The sequence below is a fragment of the Microtus oregoni genome, unplaced genomic scaffold (assembly GCF_018167655.1).
Source record: "Microtus oregoni isolate MIOR12 unplaced genomic scaffold, Mior012 000002F_ref0000024, whole genome shotgun sequence".
In the NCBI taxonomy this organism is placed as follows: Eukaryota; Metazoa; Chordata; class Mammalia; order Rodentia; family Cricetidae; genus Microtus; species Microtus oregoni.
Window position 1 is genome coordinate 82,099,104 of NW_024543061.1, and position 21,367 is coordinate 82,120,470.

At 40.5% G+C, this 21,367-nt stretch overlaps 1 protein-coding gene across 4 annotated transcripts in view; it reads right to left on the bottom strand.

The window, feature by feature from the left end:
• Positions 1–21,367, bottom strand: part of Abcc9 (ATP binding cassette subfamily C member 9) — a 138,113-nt gene that overhangs the window by 22,741 nt on the left and 94,005 nt on the right. For all 4 annotated transcript variants that reach the window (XM_041633954.1, XM_041633944.1, XM_041633961.1 and 1 more), the window contains 7 exons: positions 20,227–20,323; positions 17,900–18,129; positions 16,667–16,815; positions 16,417–16,486; positions 14,846–15,003; positions 10,345–10,437; positions 1,570–1,672 (listed from right to left, as the gene is read on the bottom strand). In XM_041633954.1, coding sequence (XP_041489888.1) covers positions 1,570–1,672; positions 10,345–10,437; positions 14,846–15,003; positions 16,417–16,486; positions 16,667–16,815; positions 17,900–18,129; positions 20,227–20,323 — 900 coding nt within the window. The remainder of the gene's footprint in view (positions 1–1,569; positions 1,673–10,344; positions 10,438–14,845; positions 15,004–16,416; positions 16,487–16,666; positions 16,816–17,899; positions 18,130–20,226; positions 20,324–21,367) is intronic.

The following is a 21,367-nucleotide window of genomic DNA, read 5'->3' on the forward strand; positions in this document are numbered from 1 at the left end:
CATGGGCAGCTGTTGTCATTATCTCCTTATGCTTCTGAAAATCCACTCACACTGCATGTTTGCTAGTTCTCCTATTCAGATATGATACTTCCCCTTAGAGTAAAACAGGGATTTTTTAAAAAAAGAAAACAAATAGAAGCTTAGTATAAATAATGCTGTTCTAGATGGCCCAGTAATTATGTTTGGGCTTTATTATAGGTTTTGTGCAACAGTTTACTTAAATTTCAGTTGTCTGTAATTCCTAAGCCACTCTGTCCTAATTTTTCCAACCCTCACAGTCACATTAAAGATGCTTTATTAGTTCTTTTCCATAACTAATGCTTCTTTCAAAGTTTTGTATAACACGATTGTGTTCTATTGCTCAGTGAGTTCTCTACAGTCACTAACACAGAGGTAGAGTCTTTGTCAACCAATGAGAAATCACAGTAGATGAAAAACACAGGGTGTCTAAGACTCTGTCTCAATCCACAGCAATCCACTGTAAGATCAGTCTTGAACTTGGACACCTTCGTTTTGACCTCATAAAATTTATCAGCTGCCCACTCTGGTGGTTGGGTTTTAAAAAGAATCTGCATCTTGTTGGGGAAACAAATCAACACAGAAGGTGCTTAGCTTCGATTGTCAGTTTGATACAACTTGGGATCACTGGGAAACAGAGTCTCTGTGAGGTATTGACTATACTGGGTAGCCGTGTGAGCGTGCTTGGGGAAACAGACATGGCAAGTTAACTGAGGTTCATGGGTCTATGCCACTTTGGGGAGCACCAATCCCTGCGCAGGTGTCCTGGAATGTGAAATAGTGGAGAAATTAAGCCACACATCAGCAAGCGAGCAAGCATATATGCATGTGTTTATTTTTACTCTTACCATTTGACTAGATATTTGGAGTTTCTTCCTCAGTTTCCCAAAATGAAGGGCAGTGATCTGGAATCATAAGCTGGAAAAAGCACCTTTCTCCCCTAAGCTGTCTTTTGACAGGACATCTTATCACATAACCAGTCAAGGCAGAGCAGCACACTAGGGAAATTATGCCATTTTCAGTGTTATTTAGTAACATGTCCATGAAGTACATTCTTATTCCTATTTTATAAATGCAGGGGAATCTGGGAGTGAAAGAAATTAATCTAGTATATGATGTCTATAGACTGCCAAAGTCTGTGTTTGTTTCTCCGTGTCATATAGGATGGAAGACAGCAATAGATGACTTAGTCATTGATGTTTTGTACTAACGTAACCCTCCACTGGCTTAAAAGAAAGCCACCATTCCTTGCAGGCTATCTAGCTCAGCGAAGGACATGAGTGTATGTGGTCACTTTTCAAATTCTCTCTTTTAAAAACTGACATTATATAAATATTTACCATCCCATTAACTGGGGTAGTTCAGAGACTATAAAGAACACAGAATGATTTTTGCCTTGGGGGCTACTTTTGTTGTGACTGACGAAAACATTGTGATAAGTTAAATTTCATTTGGAACATAAACAAACTGAAAAGTCCAGACAATAGAGGCTGGTACTGACTCTCAGAGGAAAGCTAATTCAACCAAGTGTCTGGAACACAATGAACATACCGTCCTGACCTCCAGCCATCTGTTGGCAGCTGAGAGAAATAAGTAGGCAATGTTGTTTGTGTCTGTCAGCTCTAGCATGCGTTGCTTGAATCTGGTTTCATGCCTGCAAAAAACAAAAAACCACAATGATGTTAGCCACCTAGCAGGAGAAGTAGTAAAAAAGCCAGACATGCTTAACTACCACAGAGTTTGCTCAACAGAGTGACGCGTGGATGGGATGGACGAGTGGTAAGTAAACTCCAGAGCCACCCTGCTGCGTTCTGGTTGGAGCCCACGACGGCAAGTGTTTGCTCTCTTTTCATGCCCCAACTAGGAATAGAAGCCGTTGCCATGGCAAACCTTTAAGAAAGGGTACTTCACAATTCTGCAAGATTGGAGGAGCCATGTAAACAAGACCTGACCTATGTCACACGGGCTACAGAAATGACAATATCTCCTACTTTCACTTGAAGCATTTATTTAATTTTCCAAATGCTATTGAGTTGGGCTGGATAAGAACTGGGGAAGACAGAAAGCTGGGCATCTCTAGCAGGTAAACATATTCCTTCGTGCTCATAGGGTCTGTCAGCAGACCCTATGCTGAGCCGGTCATCTGCAAGGTCCCTTGTTGTGGAATTTCGATCCCTTTAGCCAATGGCATTGGGGATTACAAATCCTAAGGCATGGTTTTGACCACAGACATGACAATTTATTAACTCAGGCTCATCCTCTCAGTCGGTTGTGGTGGTGCACGATGATGGCAGGATTTGTTGAAGGAGGCAGGAGCACAAGAAAGCAGGACTCTCTCCTTAAGCTTATAAATTGTCAAGTCTGCAGACAAGTATCTTTAGGGATGAAGCTGAGCTTCTCAGGTAAACAAGGCATTGTAAGTACCCCAAGTGACATGAAAGAAAGTCTGCCATCATCCAGGGCTGGGCAGGGTTCTCACTCTAATGGTCATGGTAATAGAGAGATTGATCCATGAAAAACTAAGCTCATCCTTGCTGTTCAACATAATCAAATAAAGTTCTGTATAGTCTGTTTTATGAGCCGAACTAGAAACAGCCTTCACGGAAGCATATATTGTTTTTTTTTTGTTTTTTTTTTTTTTTGTAGTTTACAGAAGTTACTAGTAATTTCTTTTTTTTTTAATTTATTTATTTATTAAGGATTTCTGCCTCGTCCCCACAACTGCTTCCCATTTCCCTCCCCCTCCCCCGATCAAGTCCCCCCCCCCCATCTGCTCGAAGAGCAATCAGGGTTCGGAAGCATATATTGTGTATAAGCGTGTTTCACCCTACATCCCAATCTTATGCACTACCATGCATCAAGAATACATGAAGTGTAAATTTTTTAAGAAACCAAGAAGAACCTTATGTACTTGAACCTCAGCGGTTTGATTTCACAGACATACATGCTGAAAAGCATCTTTTCTAAATAGCAAAAGTATCCATATTTTGAAATTATTTTCCTCGAATAATGGAAAGGGCTGGAAAACAACCGGTTTGAACGTTGGTTACACGCCCAGCTGAGTTTGCTTCTTCCCTCTCTGTGGCCATGGCTGCTCTGACATAAACCATCCAGGGGTCATTTTTGTAAGGAATTTCTGACCCACTAGTAAGTCTCGTTTCCTAAGAGGCCCCCACTCCTGTAAAACCTTCCAGTAAAATTGCAAAACTTAAATAACTCATCACTTGTATCCCAAGAACAGAGAAGTCCTGGGTGGGGTAGTTTTTGGCCCACCATCAGAGTCCATTCAGGCCAATATAAAGCAGATACTTGGTATCTCTCCAATCAAGCTGATCATTCCAGAATGCCAAGCCAGATAGATAATTTGGTCAGACAGCAATGTCTGCTCTACAGTGATCAGATAATTTGGGAGTGAGAGCCAAACCATTACTTCACTTTGAGTTATGTAGCCTTGAACTAAATGCCACGTCCAGGGGGACCTGTGCTGAAGAACAGCAGCACTATGGCTTGGGACTAAGCCGTTCAAGGAACACATCTGCCTTCCAGATGACCTTGACAGGTGACTATAGTGAATTACTAATCCGTGAAGGGCGTAGGAGGTTGTAGGATTACAGCAACAGGGGCGACAAACTGTGAAGAATTTTTTGTAAGGGTCACACTTCTGTGCATGCCAGGGGCATGTCAGGTGGAAGTGCTTGCTAGGGAGATGTCGGCTATATTTCCATCTATTCACTCAAGGCATTTAGTCAGTGCTTGTTCTCAACACTGTGCTAGACTCCGGAGACACCTAATGTCTTTCTCAGGATGGGAGAAACTGTACTAAGTAGTGAGGCTGGTGCAGCTGGGAACCTTCCTTTAACAGCCCCAAGAACATAAAAGGGAAATGTACATTGCAAGATCTGAATAGGGTACCTTAGGTAGGGGGTGGGGAGAGGGAAGGCCTAAGCCAGGCTTTGCAGAGCACAGGGAAGATACCCAGTGTGGTTTTAGGGGATGACATTGGGCTCCTCAGGTGAACAAGGCATTGTAAGTACCCAAATGACAAGAGACAACACAGAAGTGAGGAAATCCAGTGCCTTCCTGGATGGGGCAGGTTTCTCTCCCCACTGGACAAATGCATCCAGGAGGCTCAAAGCTTGGGAGTCGTATTCTAAATGAAAACCTAAACCTTGGTTTTGTCAGCATGCTCACTCTGGGACCTTCTTCCTGCTGTGGTTGTGGAGTTTCATCTCCAACACTCCACACGTTTGTAGGGAACTGGCAACAGCCTGAAGCAGCAGGGAGAAGGAGGGGTGAAATGCCGTGAGCATTCTTTCTCTGTTTCTATTTGGCAAGAAACCTGCTGTTTTCCTAATGGAAACTTTGACACACTCAGCCTGTATCTCTTCATTCGCATCCAGCCCATCTTCTGAACATTCTTAGACCTTTATTCTGTCAGACAGAAAAATAATAATAAAGCAGTGGCAAAGGTCACTGACAACTTAGTCTAATTTAGCTGCAATACTTTTCTTGTAAATGATTAGAGGTTCACTACTCCGTGTGAGTGCACCCTGAGTCCTGAGAGCAGAGAGAACACAAGATCCAATCAGTAAAGATGACTCTGAGAGAGAGATGGCCCAGGGAACACTGAGTAGACATGGAAAGAAGCAGATATGGGAAATCATGTGCACTTGTAGTTAACCCTTCAGCCCCCCAAATTCTGACTTCAGCTCTGTTCTTGTTAAGGTCATCACTAGCACTGGAGTTTCTTATCCAGAGAACACCTTTATTTCTTTGTATTCTTTTGTGTTTTTATCACTGTTGTCCATTCAAATTTTTAACAAGCTCACTTGTCTGATTGCAGTCAAAAACCATTATTTTTCAAGCTGCACAGAACCTTTCTGATCGGTTCTTTATTTTTGTGAAATTCTCAGGTAATTAAACACTTCCCACTGTCCTGAGCTTTTTCCTCTTTATGTGGTTTAGGTTCTCAACTGGTCTGAATTGCTCTCCCTTGGTAGGAAGATGAGATATTCTCTAAGAAGTGTTATTTGGCCTTATTTCATGTCTAAAGTCTTTGAAAAGGAGGACCAGTCCATCACAATGATGCATCTTATAATACTATTGTTCCATCAGCCTCCTAGCATCTTCCTACCTCTAGCCTCCCCCATCCTGATTAATCCTTTATGAGTCAGTTATTCTAATTAATACAACTTTGATTAGATCAGATTCCTGTTGAGATTCTTCAACAACTCCACAACACAGAAAGAATAAAGTCCAAGTTCCACACAGAGGCACTCATTCAATATCCATTAGCATCATCCCCCTTGTGTTCAAACTTCATGGTGATGACCTCCATCACTGTGTTCATTTAATACTCGCTTTGATTTTTACATGAAATAGAAATCTTCATGCCTTTTCCTCTGAATGCACTGTCCACTTTCCTTCCAGCTCAACTGTTCTTCATTCAAAGGCCCATTGTCCTATAGGTGCTTCCATCTTGTTTGAATACAAGGTGCCTACCCAACCCTTTGAAACAGTTGTCTGTGTAGTGACTCCATAGATGTCACTATACTGTTATCTTTGTCTTTAAACCCTCTCTCTTGTGTGGTGACTCCGAAGGATGGAGCCTACACTAGCCCACTAGTTGACTGTATAGACATTTCCCAAATCACTGTAAACTCACTATGAAAACAAAATCCTGCTTTCTCAGAACTCATTTTCTAGTCAGAAGAGATTGAATAATTAACATGCAAATGTTTTTTAATAAAACAGATAATGAAAATATACTCATATAAATACTCATAAAGGAAATAAAATAAGGTCACATGTTGGCTAAAGTAAAGAACCCAACCTGTAACTGGGGTGAAAATAAATGGCCACATATATTCAGTCTTTACTAATCTACATCTAGAATAGTACTTGGTGTGTATTAACTATTGAAATAAATATTTCCATACAAACTAATTAGAAAAGACTTACTTGATGTCAACAGTAATCATTAATGCTATATTTGTTAATGGTCTCTACTGAGTACTATTAGACTATAAATTTGATGTCAGTATCTATATATTCAATACCAATAAATAACATTGAAATTCCCAGGAAGAGGTATTACCACCTTTGTTGAGAAAGCATGCCAGGATGTGAAATATGGGTGGGGTAAATTAAACTCATATAGATTCAGGTAGCAATCCTATCATACATCATGCTGTGGAAAGTTGCACCTTCACGTTCTGCCCTATAAGCCATTTCTACCTTCTTAACATAAACTTCTGAGGCTGGAGAAATCTATGATTGAAGTCGGTGCATATTTGTAATAGGGTTGAGAAAAGATATAGTGCTTTAAAACATAAACTTTCCAGAGCAAAGGAAATGCACAGTAACACCACTTTTATGACCTAACCTCAGGAAAATGGAGCCAGCTTCATGGAAGCTTAGGTTATTACTGTTCACAAACATCAAGAAACATGGGTTGCTTTCTTTGTTGTTTGCTTTGTTGTATTTTTGAAATATGGTCTCACAGATTTCAGGCTGACCTTGAACTTAGGAAGCTTAGAATTGCTGTAGAAATTCCTACAGCCAGTAGCCTTTAAGTTACCCATCCTTTTGGGAGTGGCCTCTCATACTACATATGCTGAGGCAAAGCACATGTCCAGCTGCTCTTCTGGCAGCGTGATTCAGTTCCTGTTCCCTGTTTATGCAGAGGACTGTAATCTGTGGGTCTACCCCTAAATAAATAACACTCTATTATACTCCATTCTGAGCTAGCGTGGAATTTCATTTAAGCATCCATCTTCATCTGGCACCCCACGTGGTTCTGAACTCCACACCTACCAAGTAGACTGGCTTAAAGACCTAACCTGCCCACAGTCCAGAAAGTCTTCCACCCCCACCAGCCTGGCTTGCATTTACCTAAGTGGATTTTTGTAAAACCTCCACCACAGTGAAGCTAACTGCTTGTGGTGACTTGGAAATTTCCCAAGCTTTTGCACACCCTCCTGCCACTGCCGCGTTCCCTGCCACGTTCTCTGCCACACGGCAACTTGCACAGCATCTGGTCTGTACTCCTCATTCTTGAGTTCTGGGCTTCCTGCTCTGTGTACAGAATTGATTTAATTGCTTTTAATTTGTCAAGCAAAGAATATTTCTTAGTATTTAACCAGAACCAAGGTGAAAAAAATCAAAGCAGCTCAGGACTGTTCATGGCACCAGGTTATGCCACTAGTCACGACTCTGCAACCATGACACCGGCTGGACAATAAAGATTATTACACCTAAAACAATTTACCAGACCTTATGACAGGTAATTAATAAGTCAATAAACTTGAAAGTCATATCATGGCAGACAATATTACCATTGAAAGTTGTAGTAACTTTTTTGTTAATACTATGGATTGTATTCTGCAAGACTTATATGGTTATTGTGATACATCCATTTATTGGATATTGGGACTCAGTTTTTTCTTCATATTATATCCTTAAGAAAATGATTTGATAACAGAGTAAAGAATGAGGAATTTTCAGAAATGATACAGTCTTTACAGACTAATAATGGACAGCTAGCTGACAGGATTAATACCATCGAAAATCAAAAGTTACCTGAAAAAATTAAATCCATGTCAAAGGATACTGAGAAGTTATCTGAACAAATTCCTACTGTTGAATTTGACAATCCAAAAGTTGTTTAAAAAGCTATAATAGGTTAGCAGATAGAGTTTCTCTCCAGGAATGCATCTACATGCTACCCAAATAATGTCCAAGGATGAGGTGTTATCTTTAGAGGAAAAATTTCAGGCCTTGGAATCACATGTGCAGAATGAGGACCAGAGGCTAGGTGCCTCAATGAAACCACAAGAAATATATACAGGCTAGGAGAGTCAGGCTTTCCAAAGATAATAGAAAAACTATTTGAAATGATTAAGGAAATTATTGGAGCTGATGTGCAGGGGAAAAAATGGTACAAGGACAAGATTTAACATCACCAGTAGCTGTCAGACATGACTTACCCAGGGTTTTAGCTTTTTACCCTGCAATCTATTCTGAAAAAAACATAAAGTTCTAAAGGCCCAAAAGGATCCAAAGAAGGTAGATGGATACCTATAGGAATGAATTATCTAAAAGAATTAAGTAAGCAATAGTAACTTATGGCTTTCATTTTGCATTTGTTAGGGAGATGGTAAAGACATGGGTTTCTAGCATTAAAGCAACAGCACACAACTGGATTCAGTTAGTGTCAGCAAACAGTTCTGCATGAAGGGCCTCAAGTGATGTTTAAATGTTATTTCAGAGAAGATGGTAAAATTTTAGAACAACAGGTGAAAGCAAAAAAAAACTTGGGACTTTCCCAAAATCGAATTCTTGGTGAGGGCACTTATGTTGACCCACAGACTCAAGCTCTTTATGATGAACGAATCTTGTCCCTATGCCACAAAGCAACCTTAAATGCTTGGTACAGGATTCAAGAACTTGGAAAACAAATTGAATCATATACTGGGGTTAAATAGGGCCAGAGAGAACCCTTTAGTAACTTTTTACAAAGATTAACTAAGGCTGTACAAATAGAAGTAACAGACCCAGATGCTAGACGAGTACTTATTGAATCTCTGGCTTTTGAAAATGCCAACTTAGAATTAAAAAAAAAAATACTTGGGCCTTTAAAGGTTAGATCAGCACCAATGGATAAATGGATCCTTCATACAATGAACATTGAGACATTTGATTATAATACTGAATCTTGGGTAGGAGAAGCAATTTCCAAAGGAATGAAGAGACATCAAAATGCCAAATGTTTTTATTGTGGTAGAATAGGACATCTTATCTCATATGGGTCTGCCAGGTCCTCTAGCACAAGATAATGTAGAAATTGATTAATTACTGATTGGAAGTGTGTTGAAGGCCTCAGAATTCTGTAAGAAACATCATGCCAATAGCAAAGGTTTAAAGAAAGAGTTTTCTATTACATGGCAATAAGCTAAGGAGATTATAAAGAGATGTCCTACTTGCTCTTTCTTTAACTAAACATGACTACCTTCAGAGACTAACCTAAAGGGTATTCAAAAAAAATAAATCTGGCAGGTGGATATGTTCCACTTTGCAGAATTTGGAAAATTAAAATATGTATATCACACCATTGACAATTATTCTGGTTTTCAATGAGCAACTGCTCTGAGGTCAGAAAAGGCTGATTTAGTAATCCCACATTTATTAGAAGTTATGGCCATCACTGGTATACATGCACAAATAAAGACAGATAATGGTTCAGCATATGTCTCTATGAAAATGAAGCATTTTTTGCCTAATATAATATAAAACATATTACAGGTATACCATATAGTCCTATAGGTCAAGCAGTTATAGAAAGATCAAATCAAACTTATAAAGGATATGTTAAACAAACAGAAAGGGATGGAAAATACTCCCAGAAATAGATTACATAATGCTTCATTAACTTTGAATTTTCTTAACGCTAATGAGAAAGGTATATTGGTTTGGAACTGTCACCCCAGCCTGCCAAGCACTTGAACTCCAAATTTCAACCTGCCACGTGCTTGGACTTTAAGTACCAGCCTTCCAAGCACTTAGACTCCAACTCCCAGCCTGCCAAGCACTGACTCCTCCCAGAGGGGGGTCAGGACCACTCCCACTGGGTATTTAGGCTTGTTCCGAGAAAAGGAACAGGTCATTTTGGATTTGGGTGTGCGATCTCTCTGTCTTCCCCCTGCCATGCTCCTGGTTACCTGGGAGTGTGCTGTCTATTAAACTCGGACATTTAATTTAATTCAATCTGATCTGATTGGATTCCTTTGTGCTGGCAGAGAGGCTTTTCTTAGCAAAAGGGACAACAGCAGGAGAAAGACATTGGATAATAGAAAAGTCTCTGAATTAAATCAGCTGGTTTATTTTAAGGATGTGCTGACCTCACAATGGAAGCCAGGAGATGTGCTACATTGGGGGAGGGGTTTTGTTCTTGCTTCAACAGGAAGAGAAAAGTTATGGATACCATCAAAATTGATAAAGATTCGTGTTGAAAACGAGAAGCAAGACTGACTTACATGCATATGTCAATCATTCCAATGGTTGTAATAAGCAAGACTGATCCCCCATTTTTCAGATGAGGATGTGGAGGCTTTGGAATTAGAAAACCTTGTCTAGACCACACAGCCAATTCTTTCTTTACTCTTAAATTGTCACAGGAGAAACTCTAAGCAATGTCCATTGCCATGGTGTAGTTCACTGGGAGAAACAAGTGCACCCCCAGAAGGGGTGGCAGTTAGCTATTATCTGTTGATTGACATTTGTCAATGGATTTCCCCCTTGTGGGCAATTTGAAGATGTGTTACTCACCTGAAGGCCCGGATAGTGGTGAGTCCTTCAGCTGTTTCTGAGAAGTGGCAAAGTAGGGGGAGCTGGGTGCTGTCATCAAGTTCCTGGAGATCCCTAGGACAAAGGCGATGGCATGTGTCACCTGTCTCCAGGATCTGAGGCCATCATTGAACTTGCTAGTCCTCAGACCCCAGTGCTTGTTCTTGTCACTGCTCATCTATGTTCCACCCCCTATCTGTTTGCTCTAAGTTGCCATGCTTAAAAGCTTGGGTGAAATGTTTCCCATGCGAATATGACCTATTTGCTCATTATGTACCCCACAGCCAGTGTGTTTTAGCTGTGACATAAGACGTGGAGCTTTGTAGATGCTTTAGATGAAGTGTGGACCAGTAGTCCTATCATGTCCGTTCTTTCCTTCATCTTGAGTGTAAGCTGTTGAAGGGTTTGTTAATCGAGTGCTTCAGTCAAAGAGTTATCATGACAAAATATAAATGCAAATGCAATAATGGATCAACCTTGATTTAGAATGGATGAATTAGTGAAAAATAATTCTGTGGGAGGGTTTGGTCTTCTTATTGTTATTGTTTGGAGAGGAAAGTTGGTTTATTGAGAAGGTATGTAATGTAACCCAAGCTAGCCTTGAACTCACAACATCACTTGTGATGACCTTGTACCCTGGATCCCCCTGTCTCCACCCCACCTCCCAAGTGCATATGAAACCATATCTAGCACAAGGATATAGCCTATAAGGGTGACACTGGACTGTAGAGGATTCTTAACCAAATGAAAAAGTCACTAAACAGAAGTAAACTGATAAGAACTGTCCTCGTGAATGATATAAAGGAATGAGAGAGTAACTGAGAGGGGGAGCACAGTTAGAACAGTTTATGGAAGAAAGTGTTAAAGTTCTGAGTTAGTTAAGATGCTAATCAATTTAAAAGAAGAGGGTAGAGAGTGACAGTGGGAAGCTGGTTGCTAGAGGGGGCTTCATGAGCTATTGTGATGCATTAGTTGTACCAAAAGTCACTTGGCCGCTCCCAGCATAACAGACTTAAAAATAGTTGCTACTTACCAGTGTTGAAGGAAAAAGAGAGAGAGAGAGAGAGAGAGAGAGAGAGAGAGAGAGAGAGATTTGTGGATGATAGAGAGAGAAAGAGAGAGGATGGATGGATAGATAGATAGATAGATAGATAGATAGATAGATAGACAGACAGACAGGAATAGATCAGATGAGTTGAATCCCTACCTCCAAGAAACTTTCATTGTTCCCCCGAGGATCTAATGCCCTTATCTATAAAGACTTATGCACAAGCCTCTATAACCTACTTAAAAATAGAAATACCTCAATCAGCTCAAAATAACCCTCTTCACACAGATGTGTATTTGTGAATTCTTTTAAAAATATTTCGATTATTTATTTATTTTCTTATCTATTTATTTATTCATTTTTGTAGGAGCTCACTGGGTATCCCAGGTTAGCCTCAAACTTGCTGTGATTCTCCTGCTTTGGTCTCCCAACTACTAGAATGACAGACATTGATAGGCATACCAAGATCAATAACTGATGTGGGAGGTCCTTCTGTCTATCTGTTACTTTTATTGGTTAATGAATAAAGAAAACTGGCTTTTCCTGATAGGGGAGAGTAGAGCTAGGCAGGGAAACCTAAACTGAATGCTGGGAGAAAGAAGACAGAGTAAGAAGAAGCAATGTAGTTCCGCCGGAGACAGACACCAGAACTTTATCCAGTAAGCCACAGCCTTGTGGAGATACACAGATTAATGGAGATGGGTTAAATTAATATGTAAGAGCCAATAAGAAGATAGAGCTAATAGGCCAAGCAGTGATTTAAGTAATACAGTTTCTATGTGGTTATTTCAGGTCTGAGCTGCCAGGCAGCTGGGAAACAAACAAGCAGCCTCTTACAACAAGCAACTTTTCTTTAAACCATATAAGCTTACATTTCTAGAAAATAAGACTGAGTTAAACCAATCGTTAGAAAACATTTGCCTTTTTTCTTCCCCTTTCTGCCTTTCTTGAGGTCAAGGGGATTGGGAGAACTAGAGGGGCTGCCCTTCCCTTCACCTGTGAACATCAAGTAAACTGATAAATGCTGTCCCACAGCATCAGCCACAGAGGCCATTCTTGATTGACTGTGTAATCCCACAAACAAACACAGTGTTTTATCTTGGAGTTTCTAGGAAGGACTTGGCACACATCACGAATGGCAGATATGGGGAGAGCACAGAGGAAAGGTGGTGAGGACAGTGTAGGAATGTGAGGACTTCCCTTTTCTTAAGCATTAACAGGTGGCTATTGGCGCAGCTTACACCCTCAACAGATGGCCAAAGCCACTACAGTGAGGTCAGGGCTGAAGAGAGCATCAGGAAGGAGCTGTCTTTGTTTACAGCTGTGTCAAGTGTGAAACCCAGAAGGTGAAAACACAGCTGGATCTGTGTTCTTGTAGGAAGGAAGCAGACAGCTAAACACCCATTAGACCTGTGACTTCAGACACTCAAAAGGTCCAGTTATTGCCTGCTGTGAGCTTGTCTACTTCAGTTCCCTTTGATATATATATAGTCTGTTGAGCTGCATGAGCTTTTACCCTGGGTGAGTCATGGGCAGGATTCTTGAGCCTGAAAGATTTTATTTCGTTGGCCATTGGGCTGTCTCCCCAACTTTCAGATGAGAATGGATAAACTTTGGCTGCTGAATCTGCTATCAACTCTAATTCCTTAAAAAATAACTGTTATCTTACAGTTGGCTTTTTTTTTAAAAAGAAATCTATTATGTGTCCTTCCCCTCTTTCACTGGTATTAAAATTTAAAACATTTTATTTATTACATATATATATACATATATATGTATATATATACATATATATGTATGTATATAACATTTTAAAAGACCGTACCTCTATTATAGTCACTACTCATGTGGACAGATGATTCAGATTATGTTCCAGGAGCAAAGCTCCATGTTTACATTTGTAGTGGCTTAGAGATCTTTGCCTAACACTCCGCACTTATTTTATCTTGGTCACAGCAAAAATGGGTCAAATGAACTTCTGGTTGCAGTAAGATACAAACGCTTGGTATAAGTGCTGAGAGGCACTGACTCTGTGCAAATCAACCAGTGGTCATCAACCTGAGTCAGAACCTCTTGGCCCTGCAGCACAGCATGTCAGCATAAACATCAGAGGAAATGGAAGTGTAAATCTGACTGCTGCCTTCTTCATTTTGGTCTGATTTTGCTACAGGCAAAAGGAAGGGAGAAAGGAAAGGAAGGAAGAAGGGAAGGAAGGGAGGAAATAGGGAAGGAAGAAAAGAATGAGGGAGGGAGGATGGGAGGGAGGAAGGAATGAAGGATGCTGAGGAAGAAAAACCACTCAAATATAACACACATGTCCAGTACGTGAAGGACTCTTAACTCACAGCCCTGGGGGAAAGGAGAAGTACTCTGAAATGATGTGAATCTCTGTATAACTGGAGGACCTCACTAGAGGCCTCCTCTTTTCTTCTCTCTCCCCCCTGTATAACTTCATCTTCTTTGTACTCTTGTAATATGAAGTATGTTTAGGGTTCCAGAAAATACGTTTGCATTTTATTCTAGTTTAATCCATGTGTTACTTTATATATGGCTTTATCTTATATACTTTATTATATACTTTTTAATAAAATTAGTGTATCTCTGGCTTTATCTTAAGAAGAGATGGGTTCTGTTAAGAACAGATTCCTTATCATCCACAGCATGACTCAACACAGCTGTTGGTAACACAGCAGTGTTTACTGATTGCTAAACAGAGTCCTTAAAATAATAAACCTCACCATATTCCTCAGGAAAGCACTAAACACAAACGTTCAAGTTTACAATGGTGGGCACTGTATTGATAATTATTTTTTCGATTTCTCAGGGAAACAATAAGTCCTATATTAATAGAAAATCTTAGACTAATGTTGTCCCTTTGTTTATTTGACTGGGTTAGCAGGTCCAAGGGAAATTCTGTGAGCTCAAATTCTCCAGTCTCTTAAAGTGATGGTGTGCCTCTCAGATACTCAAGATTATCCAACTGCATAGTCAAGGATGACTTATCTCTTCGTCTGTCTGCTACTATTTCAAACCATGTGTTTGAAGAATTTGGTGATTTTGACCTTTTTTTTTTCCTGCTTTGAAATATACTGGCTCTAACTTGCTCACTCCTCAGGACTGTGTTAGATTTTGTGAGTTTCCTGCCAATGTTACATTCAGAAAAAGAAGCAAGGAATGAAAGAAATGGCACATCTTTGACTCTCAACTCAGTAGACAAACCATTGGCAAACCGAACAACATGTCAACTGACGAAGGAATGTGTCAGTTGCAGGAAGAATGACATTAGATCTCACACTGAGACATAAGGTTTATGCAAAGCCAGTTGCTTTTCAAAATTCCCCACCTTAGTTTGAAAAAACAAAGAAATGGTTAGACAAAACAGAGGTCTTAACGAATTGAATATGCAGGCTTTTGCAAAGGAGAGAAGAGTCTTACTTAGAAGCAACCCGGAAGTATTTCTGGATGAAGTAAAAGGCGACACCAAGGGGCACCAGGGCGACAAGGAACACAGGCGTGGCATAGGAGATCATCCCGATAGCTGACAAGCAGAGCAGGGTGGAGCGGGTCAGCGATTCCAAGGTTGGAGGGATGTGCTGTGGAGGATATTTAAAAGACAACCGTTTCAGCGCATGCACAATATCCATGACAGTGTAATAAAAAACACTCACTTTTATATTAATGTTAAGTAATCCGGGCTTCCGAAAGCAGCCTCTAGGAATGTTCACTGTAAATAATCGGGCATGCCTCCATAGTTCAGTAGCTGTATCTATTGACGTAGCATTACCTGTTGTTCACCTACTTACCTTGGATATTTTGTATAAACGGCTTTACTAGAAATCTTTGCACCCTGGCTTTGTTTTGCTTTGCCAGGATAGACTGGAGGCATTTCCTCGTCAGTGCTTTCAAACACGCCTTGTTATACACTATCTAAAACGCATCTGCTCCTCCACTGTAAAAGCACACGTTATTTTTCCTGTAGCAACTTGTGTCCTTTGGGCATTTTTGGTTGTATTACTTGCCCTTTCCATTTTTAATTGAGATGCCATTCATATATTTTGGTGTTTATCTTCTTTCTTTTACAATTTAAATTTGTCTTTGGTGCTTCAGGCTCAATCAAAGTTTATTTTTTTTGTACAGTTATTTCTATGTGTCTTTTTCTTATTTTCATGCTATGTTCTGTCCTATATCAAAAGACCTTTTGCAGTTCATAGTTCCAAAACTATCTGGTTATCTTTTATTTCACCATGTCATGACTTTATTTGGCCATCTTTATTCTATAGTCATATTGTTTTATATTTTATAGATAATTATCTCAACATCTTCTAGTTTAAAAATGAATGATTCTCCCAGATTCCAGATGCCACATTTACCTTGTGTTAAATTTCTATGTGTACTAACTTGTGTGTGTGTGTGTGTGTGTGTGTGTGTCTGTGTGTGTCTGTGTGTGTGCATGTGCACATGTGTGAGTTGGTAGGGGGGCCCATAAGTGAACATATGGCAGCTTGATGTTGGAACTGGGCATCTTCTATAATAGTTATCCATTTTTGGGTCATGGTTCTCAGTGAACCTGGGCATGGTGTTTTTGCCACAGTGGCTGACTAGCAAGGCCCTGGCATCTACCTGACTTGCTGCAAGAATTTCACATGCAGAAACCCATACATACAACTTCAAATTAAAAATAATAAGACCTAAAAAATAAGATGGGAAGCATTGAAGAACATGCCTATGTCAACCTCTGACTAACACATACTCACATACACACAGAAGTGTGCATGGGCACCTATATGCCAAGTGCAGACACTCACACAAGCATGTGCATACAACATACATGAACATACCAACAGAAATTCTTATCCTAGAAATCATTTTTTTCATTTTGATAGGAGATCAAATGAATCCTAACTTTATTTTTAGCAACTCTTTGCCATCAAGAGTCTTGTTTGGAATGCTGTTTAGTTTACACTGAGGATTTTGTCTTAGAACTTAGAAGCAACTCAGATACTCACCTGGTCAATGATATTAGTATCAGCAGAAAACCGATTGAGAATCAGTCCCAGGGGTGTGGTATCAAAGAACCTAGGTAAGGAATAGATGGAAGAGTAAGTGATGTGGAGTACCTGACCAGAAGCACCACTGAGGGACATCTAGAGTCCTGAAAATGACTAATTTTTTCTTTAACCTTCCACAGTTCAATTTTAAATGTATGTTTTTATTACTACATGCATAGGGGCATGAGATTACTACTTTTTCTTTTACCTTATTGGCCCAAGGATTATCTTATTCAGGAGATTGTAGTGGAGGTTCTTGGCAGCTGTAAGGCCCATCCATTCTACCGTGAGGGAGGTGACGAGGCAAAGGAAGATGCCGACTCCGCAGAGAATGCTAAATCCAGCCACGTAGAACGTCTAGGAAAAACCAACGTGGGACGATGACATGAAATGATTACCTGGGCTTTTCCTAACTAGAAAATTCATGAAGCATCAAAATCAGACAGATTGTCGATATTCTTATCTTGCTTGCATTTAGAGGGCTGAAGACGAGTGGTGGGTACTCAGAGCAGGGATCCCTTTCAGGTCAGTCCCACAGGCCAGGAAGCTCCTGTTTGTGTGTTCATGTATGTTGTATGCATGTAAGGTCTGCCCTAATTACTGCAGAGTCAATGTAAGTTTCAAGTTGGGGACAGACTCTTAGATTTCGATATTGTCAAGCTCATTCTTCCCATGATCGCTCAGTATACTGATCGAGGACTGAAAATCATGAGAAGAACAGAATCTCCTTTACATGTGTTTAGCATGTACTATAGTAGCATATGCTACATACGTTACATGTAAAACAGATTGAACTTTCTGAATCTGTATCTAATTATTATGACTAAATGCTTCTTATAAAAACAGACCTGGAAGCTGGGTGTGGTGGCACACGTCTTTAATCCAAGCACTCGGGAGGCAGAGGCATGTGAGTTTGAGGTCAGCCTGGTCTACAAAGGAAGTTCCAGGACAGTCAGAGCTGTTACACAGATAATCCTTGTCTCAAAAAACAAAACAAAACCATGAAACAACAACAACAAAGAAAAACCCCAGGGCTGGAGAGATGATTCCACAGTTAAGAGTACTCACTCCTTTTCCAGAGCACCTGTATTTAGTTCCCAGAACCCACATTGGGTGGTTCACAGCTGCCTAAGGCTCTTGCTCTAGGGGTTCTGGCACCTTTTCCTGGCAACCATGGGCACTGCCTTCATGTGCAATACCCACACACAGACACATAGATATAATACATAAATATGTAATAAGTAAAAATAATGTGAGCAAAGCAAGTATTTAAAATGATAAGAACAGTAAGAGGCATGTTTCACATTATTGGCAGTTTGCCTTGTTTTATGTAGTTCCCTGATTACTAACATACTGAACTCGCACCATTCCTCGGGCCTACTAACAGTTAATTGACCTCAGCAAAGGGTCGCCCTCTCCACTGTTCCTGGGCGCACTGTACCTGGTCAGCTTTCCCGGTGTGGTTTATGCTGTAGTCAGATGTCCATGTCGCCAGCCAGTAGTCTATCGCCACAATCACTGAGTGCTTCAAAAGCTTAGAGAAGATCATGAGGAAGAGTAAGAAGAACCCTCCTGAAGTGAGGTACCACCAGCAGGTCTTCCAGGGCATCTTTGTCCTGAGCCTCATCACAGTTGACATGTTATCATCCTCGTCTTCCTCCTCCTCTTCCTCTGTATAGTCACACATGCAACAAACCTTGTGTAAGCTTCAGCTGAGCACCAGAATGAATTTCTATTTTCTGACAAGAATATTCATAACCACATTTAACTTTACAGAAGCAAGCGTATTAGCTTAGGAGGTTTTAAATACTTTAAGTAGTGCATACTTTGACTATTAAAAATACATTGAAAATGGTCAGACATGGTGGCATGTTTCTGCAATCCCAGCATTTGGGAGGCAGAGGTGGGGGGATCAGAAATCCAAGGCTAACCCCAGCTATAGGCTTCATGGGGAGTTCAAGGCTAGTCCCAGCACACTCTCTCTCTCTCTCTCTCTCTCTCTCTCTCTCTCTCTCTCTCTCTCCACCATATATAGGGTTCAAGGATAGCCTAAGCTGTAAAAGATTCACTCAAAATAAAGAGAAAGAAAAAAGAAAGGAAGGTAGGAAGAAAAAAGAAAGAAAGAAAGAAAGAAAGAAAGCAAGCAGAGGTAAAAGATGAATAAACAAACAAATATAAAAATTCACAAATGGACCAGACCACTGATTTCCAGACACTTAAGTTAGTGATGGAATTGTGTTGTAATGAAAACATGCTCCTGGTTTGCAAACATCTAATTTTTAAAGAAATATATGGCTTTCTGAACTTAGAAATCTGCACCAGGAGAAAAGCAACTCTGGAATTTGTGCCTACCCTAGAAGCACCAATCCATAATTTTTCTGTTGTGCTTTAGGTGTGGTCATGGAAGAGAGTTGTCAAGAAGGAACATTCCAGAAGGCAAAGCTAAAGACCACATGAGACAATGGGCAGGGTGATGTTTAAGCCGCTTAGTTACTTTGAGACTGATTGTCTCTCCACTGCAATGGCAGGGAGGCTTTCTCTTTCCTTCTCAGCATTACTTGGTTATTTGCATGTTCCAGTGACTGTCTGGTCTCCTGTCTGTTCCTTCTCCAGTCAGTTTGTACTACACTTAAGCTACATGCTCTCTTTGTACTACTGGAATAGTTATGGGTACTAAGCTGTAGATCCGAAGGATAGGCAATATGACTTTGTCTGCTGATCATCACACCAAAGGGGCCCCATGTGGATGTGAGGCAGAGACAGCCCATCACCAGCACTTCCTGTTTCAACTGCAACCTGTGAAAGACTGAGTCTTAGATGAGCTCATCTTTGAAAGTATTATGTTCTCTGTCTCATAGGTATGGGAACAGAAACATGAATGATGAAAATGCTAGCTACTTGAAGACTGTGATCAGTCTCTCTAGTGTAGACACCCTCAAATTTAAGACTTGAAACTGAAAAAGTTTCCTTCCTTCATTGATGTCTTTTTTAAGTTCATGAACATTCATTGAGACATCTAAAATATGGAGGTGGCAGAATTTGGTGTTTTCTGCCTTCACATTGCAATGTTCCGTATTTCTTAGTTGCCCAGTGGAAAGGAACGGAAAGCAAAAGCTACACAGGAGGTGGAACATAATGAATGCGTTTATTCTGTGGACTTAAATGGTTTATTTTAAAACATTCTTGTGACTCAGATAAAGACAATGTTATAATTTTGGGTGACTGCTTTTCAAACTTCTAGCAAATCTTTTTTTTTCTTTTTCTTTAGAATATAGTATTAGATGTGGGAAACTGGAATGAAGAAAGGGCTCCCTGACATCTGCATTCTTTGTCAGGTGTGACGGAAACCACATGCGTAAGGACTGAACGACTCAAGTATAGGGACTGTCTTTCCGATATTTCCACTGATTGTTGGTGTTTAAACAATCGATATTTTAGTAACAAATGGATTCTGTCACGATACTAGACTTTTACAATTGTTCTCTTTTTAGATCCCACTTTTGTCTTTCCATGCCCACTGAGTGCACGTCTCGTCTCACAGGGGCTGCTAAGGGAAATACGCCTTGCCTTGACGCTGCCATGCTAAATATATTAAGCATCTCGTTTGGCTCTGGGCCTTGTGCAGAGTGGCTTGTTATATGATGTGTGTGGCAGTGGCTTGTTACATGTGTGTGGCACACTCTCATGTCAGGTTCCAGAGCGAAGTCCTCACGACATGCGCTAATCTAGCTGAATGTTTCAGATTTAAAAAAGGAAAAAGAGACTTGCCTTCATCTTCGTCCTCCATCTGTGCTTTGGCCTCTCTTGAGTACATGGCTCTTCGGAGAGTCTTTCTCTCTAATGTCGTCTGGTCTGCTTCCATGTCCTGTGAACAACAATATGCTCACTGAAGGAGTTTCTGTCTGAGGAAGGGATACACTTAGCCATGGATGACACACTGGATGGTTTTTTTCTTTATTCCTTTTTTTTTTTTCAAGACAGGGTCTCTGTGTATAACAGTCCTGACTTTCCTGGAACTAGCTATTGTAGACCAGGCTGGCCTCGAACTCACAGAGATTCTCCCACTCTGCCTTGAGATTGCTAAGACTAAAGGCCTGTGCCACCACTGCCCGACCCTAGGCGATTCTATACCAGTCCCCAGCTCTCCTGTCACAACGGCTGTTATAGAAATCATGCTAGAATTTTAAGAATTTATGAATTTTATGAATAACATTTCTGTACTCAGATGTGTAGGCCAATAGGAAGCCAGAAAGAGTTACAACATCAGCTCCACCACTGAGACATCTTTTGTTTTTACATCAATTTCAAACACAGGTTTTTAACCTGAGGATCCACTTCTGCTAAATATCAACATTTAAAAACTTTCAAGCTAGGCATGATAACAAATGCCTGTCATCTCAGTCTTCAAAAGGCTTAGGTAGGTGAGTTTCTAGAAATCGCAGGCCAGCTGAACTACATGGGGAGATCCATCTCAAGAAACAAACAAACAAAAACTGCATGAGACGGCTGGGCAGCAAACTCCAAGGATCCTCTTGACTCTACTTGTCAGCTCTGGGATTGTAGATGTGTGTGTAGTCACACGCACACACAGCTATGCCTGGCTTTTTACGTGAGTCCTAAGAGTCTAAACTCAGGTTTTCATGCTTGAAAAGCAAGCATTTTATCCCCTCCCCAGTCCAATGGAGGAATAGCTCTCCAGCTTCAGATTGGAATTCCAGGCTGGTGCTGGATTCTATCTGTCTTCTTCTGGCCTCCATTTTACTTTGCAGCTGACTTTGCCATGGCCTCACCCTAGCTTGTTCCACATCTCCTGTGCTTGAAAGATGTCCTGCCGTCTCTGTCTTTGATTAGGATGCTAATCATCCCTTCATCTCTAAATGCAACTGAATGGACACAGACTTTCTTCCTG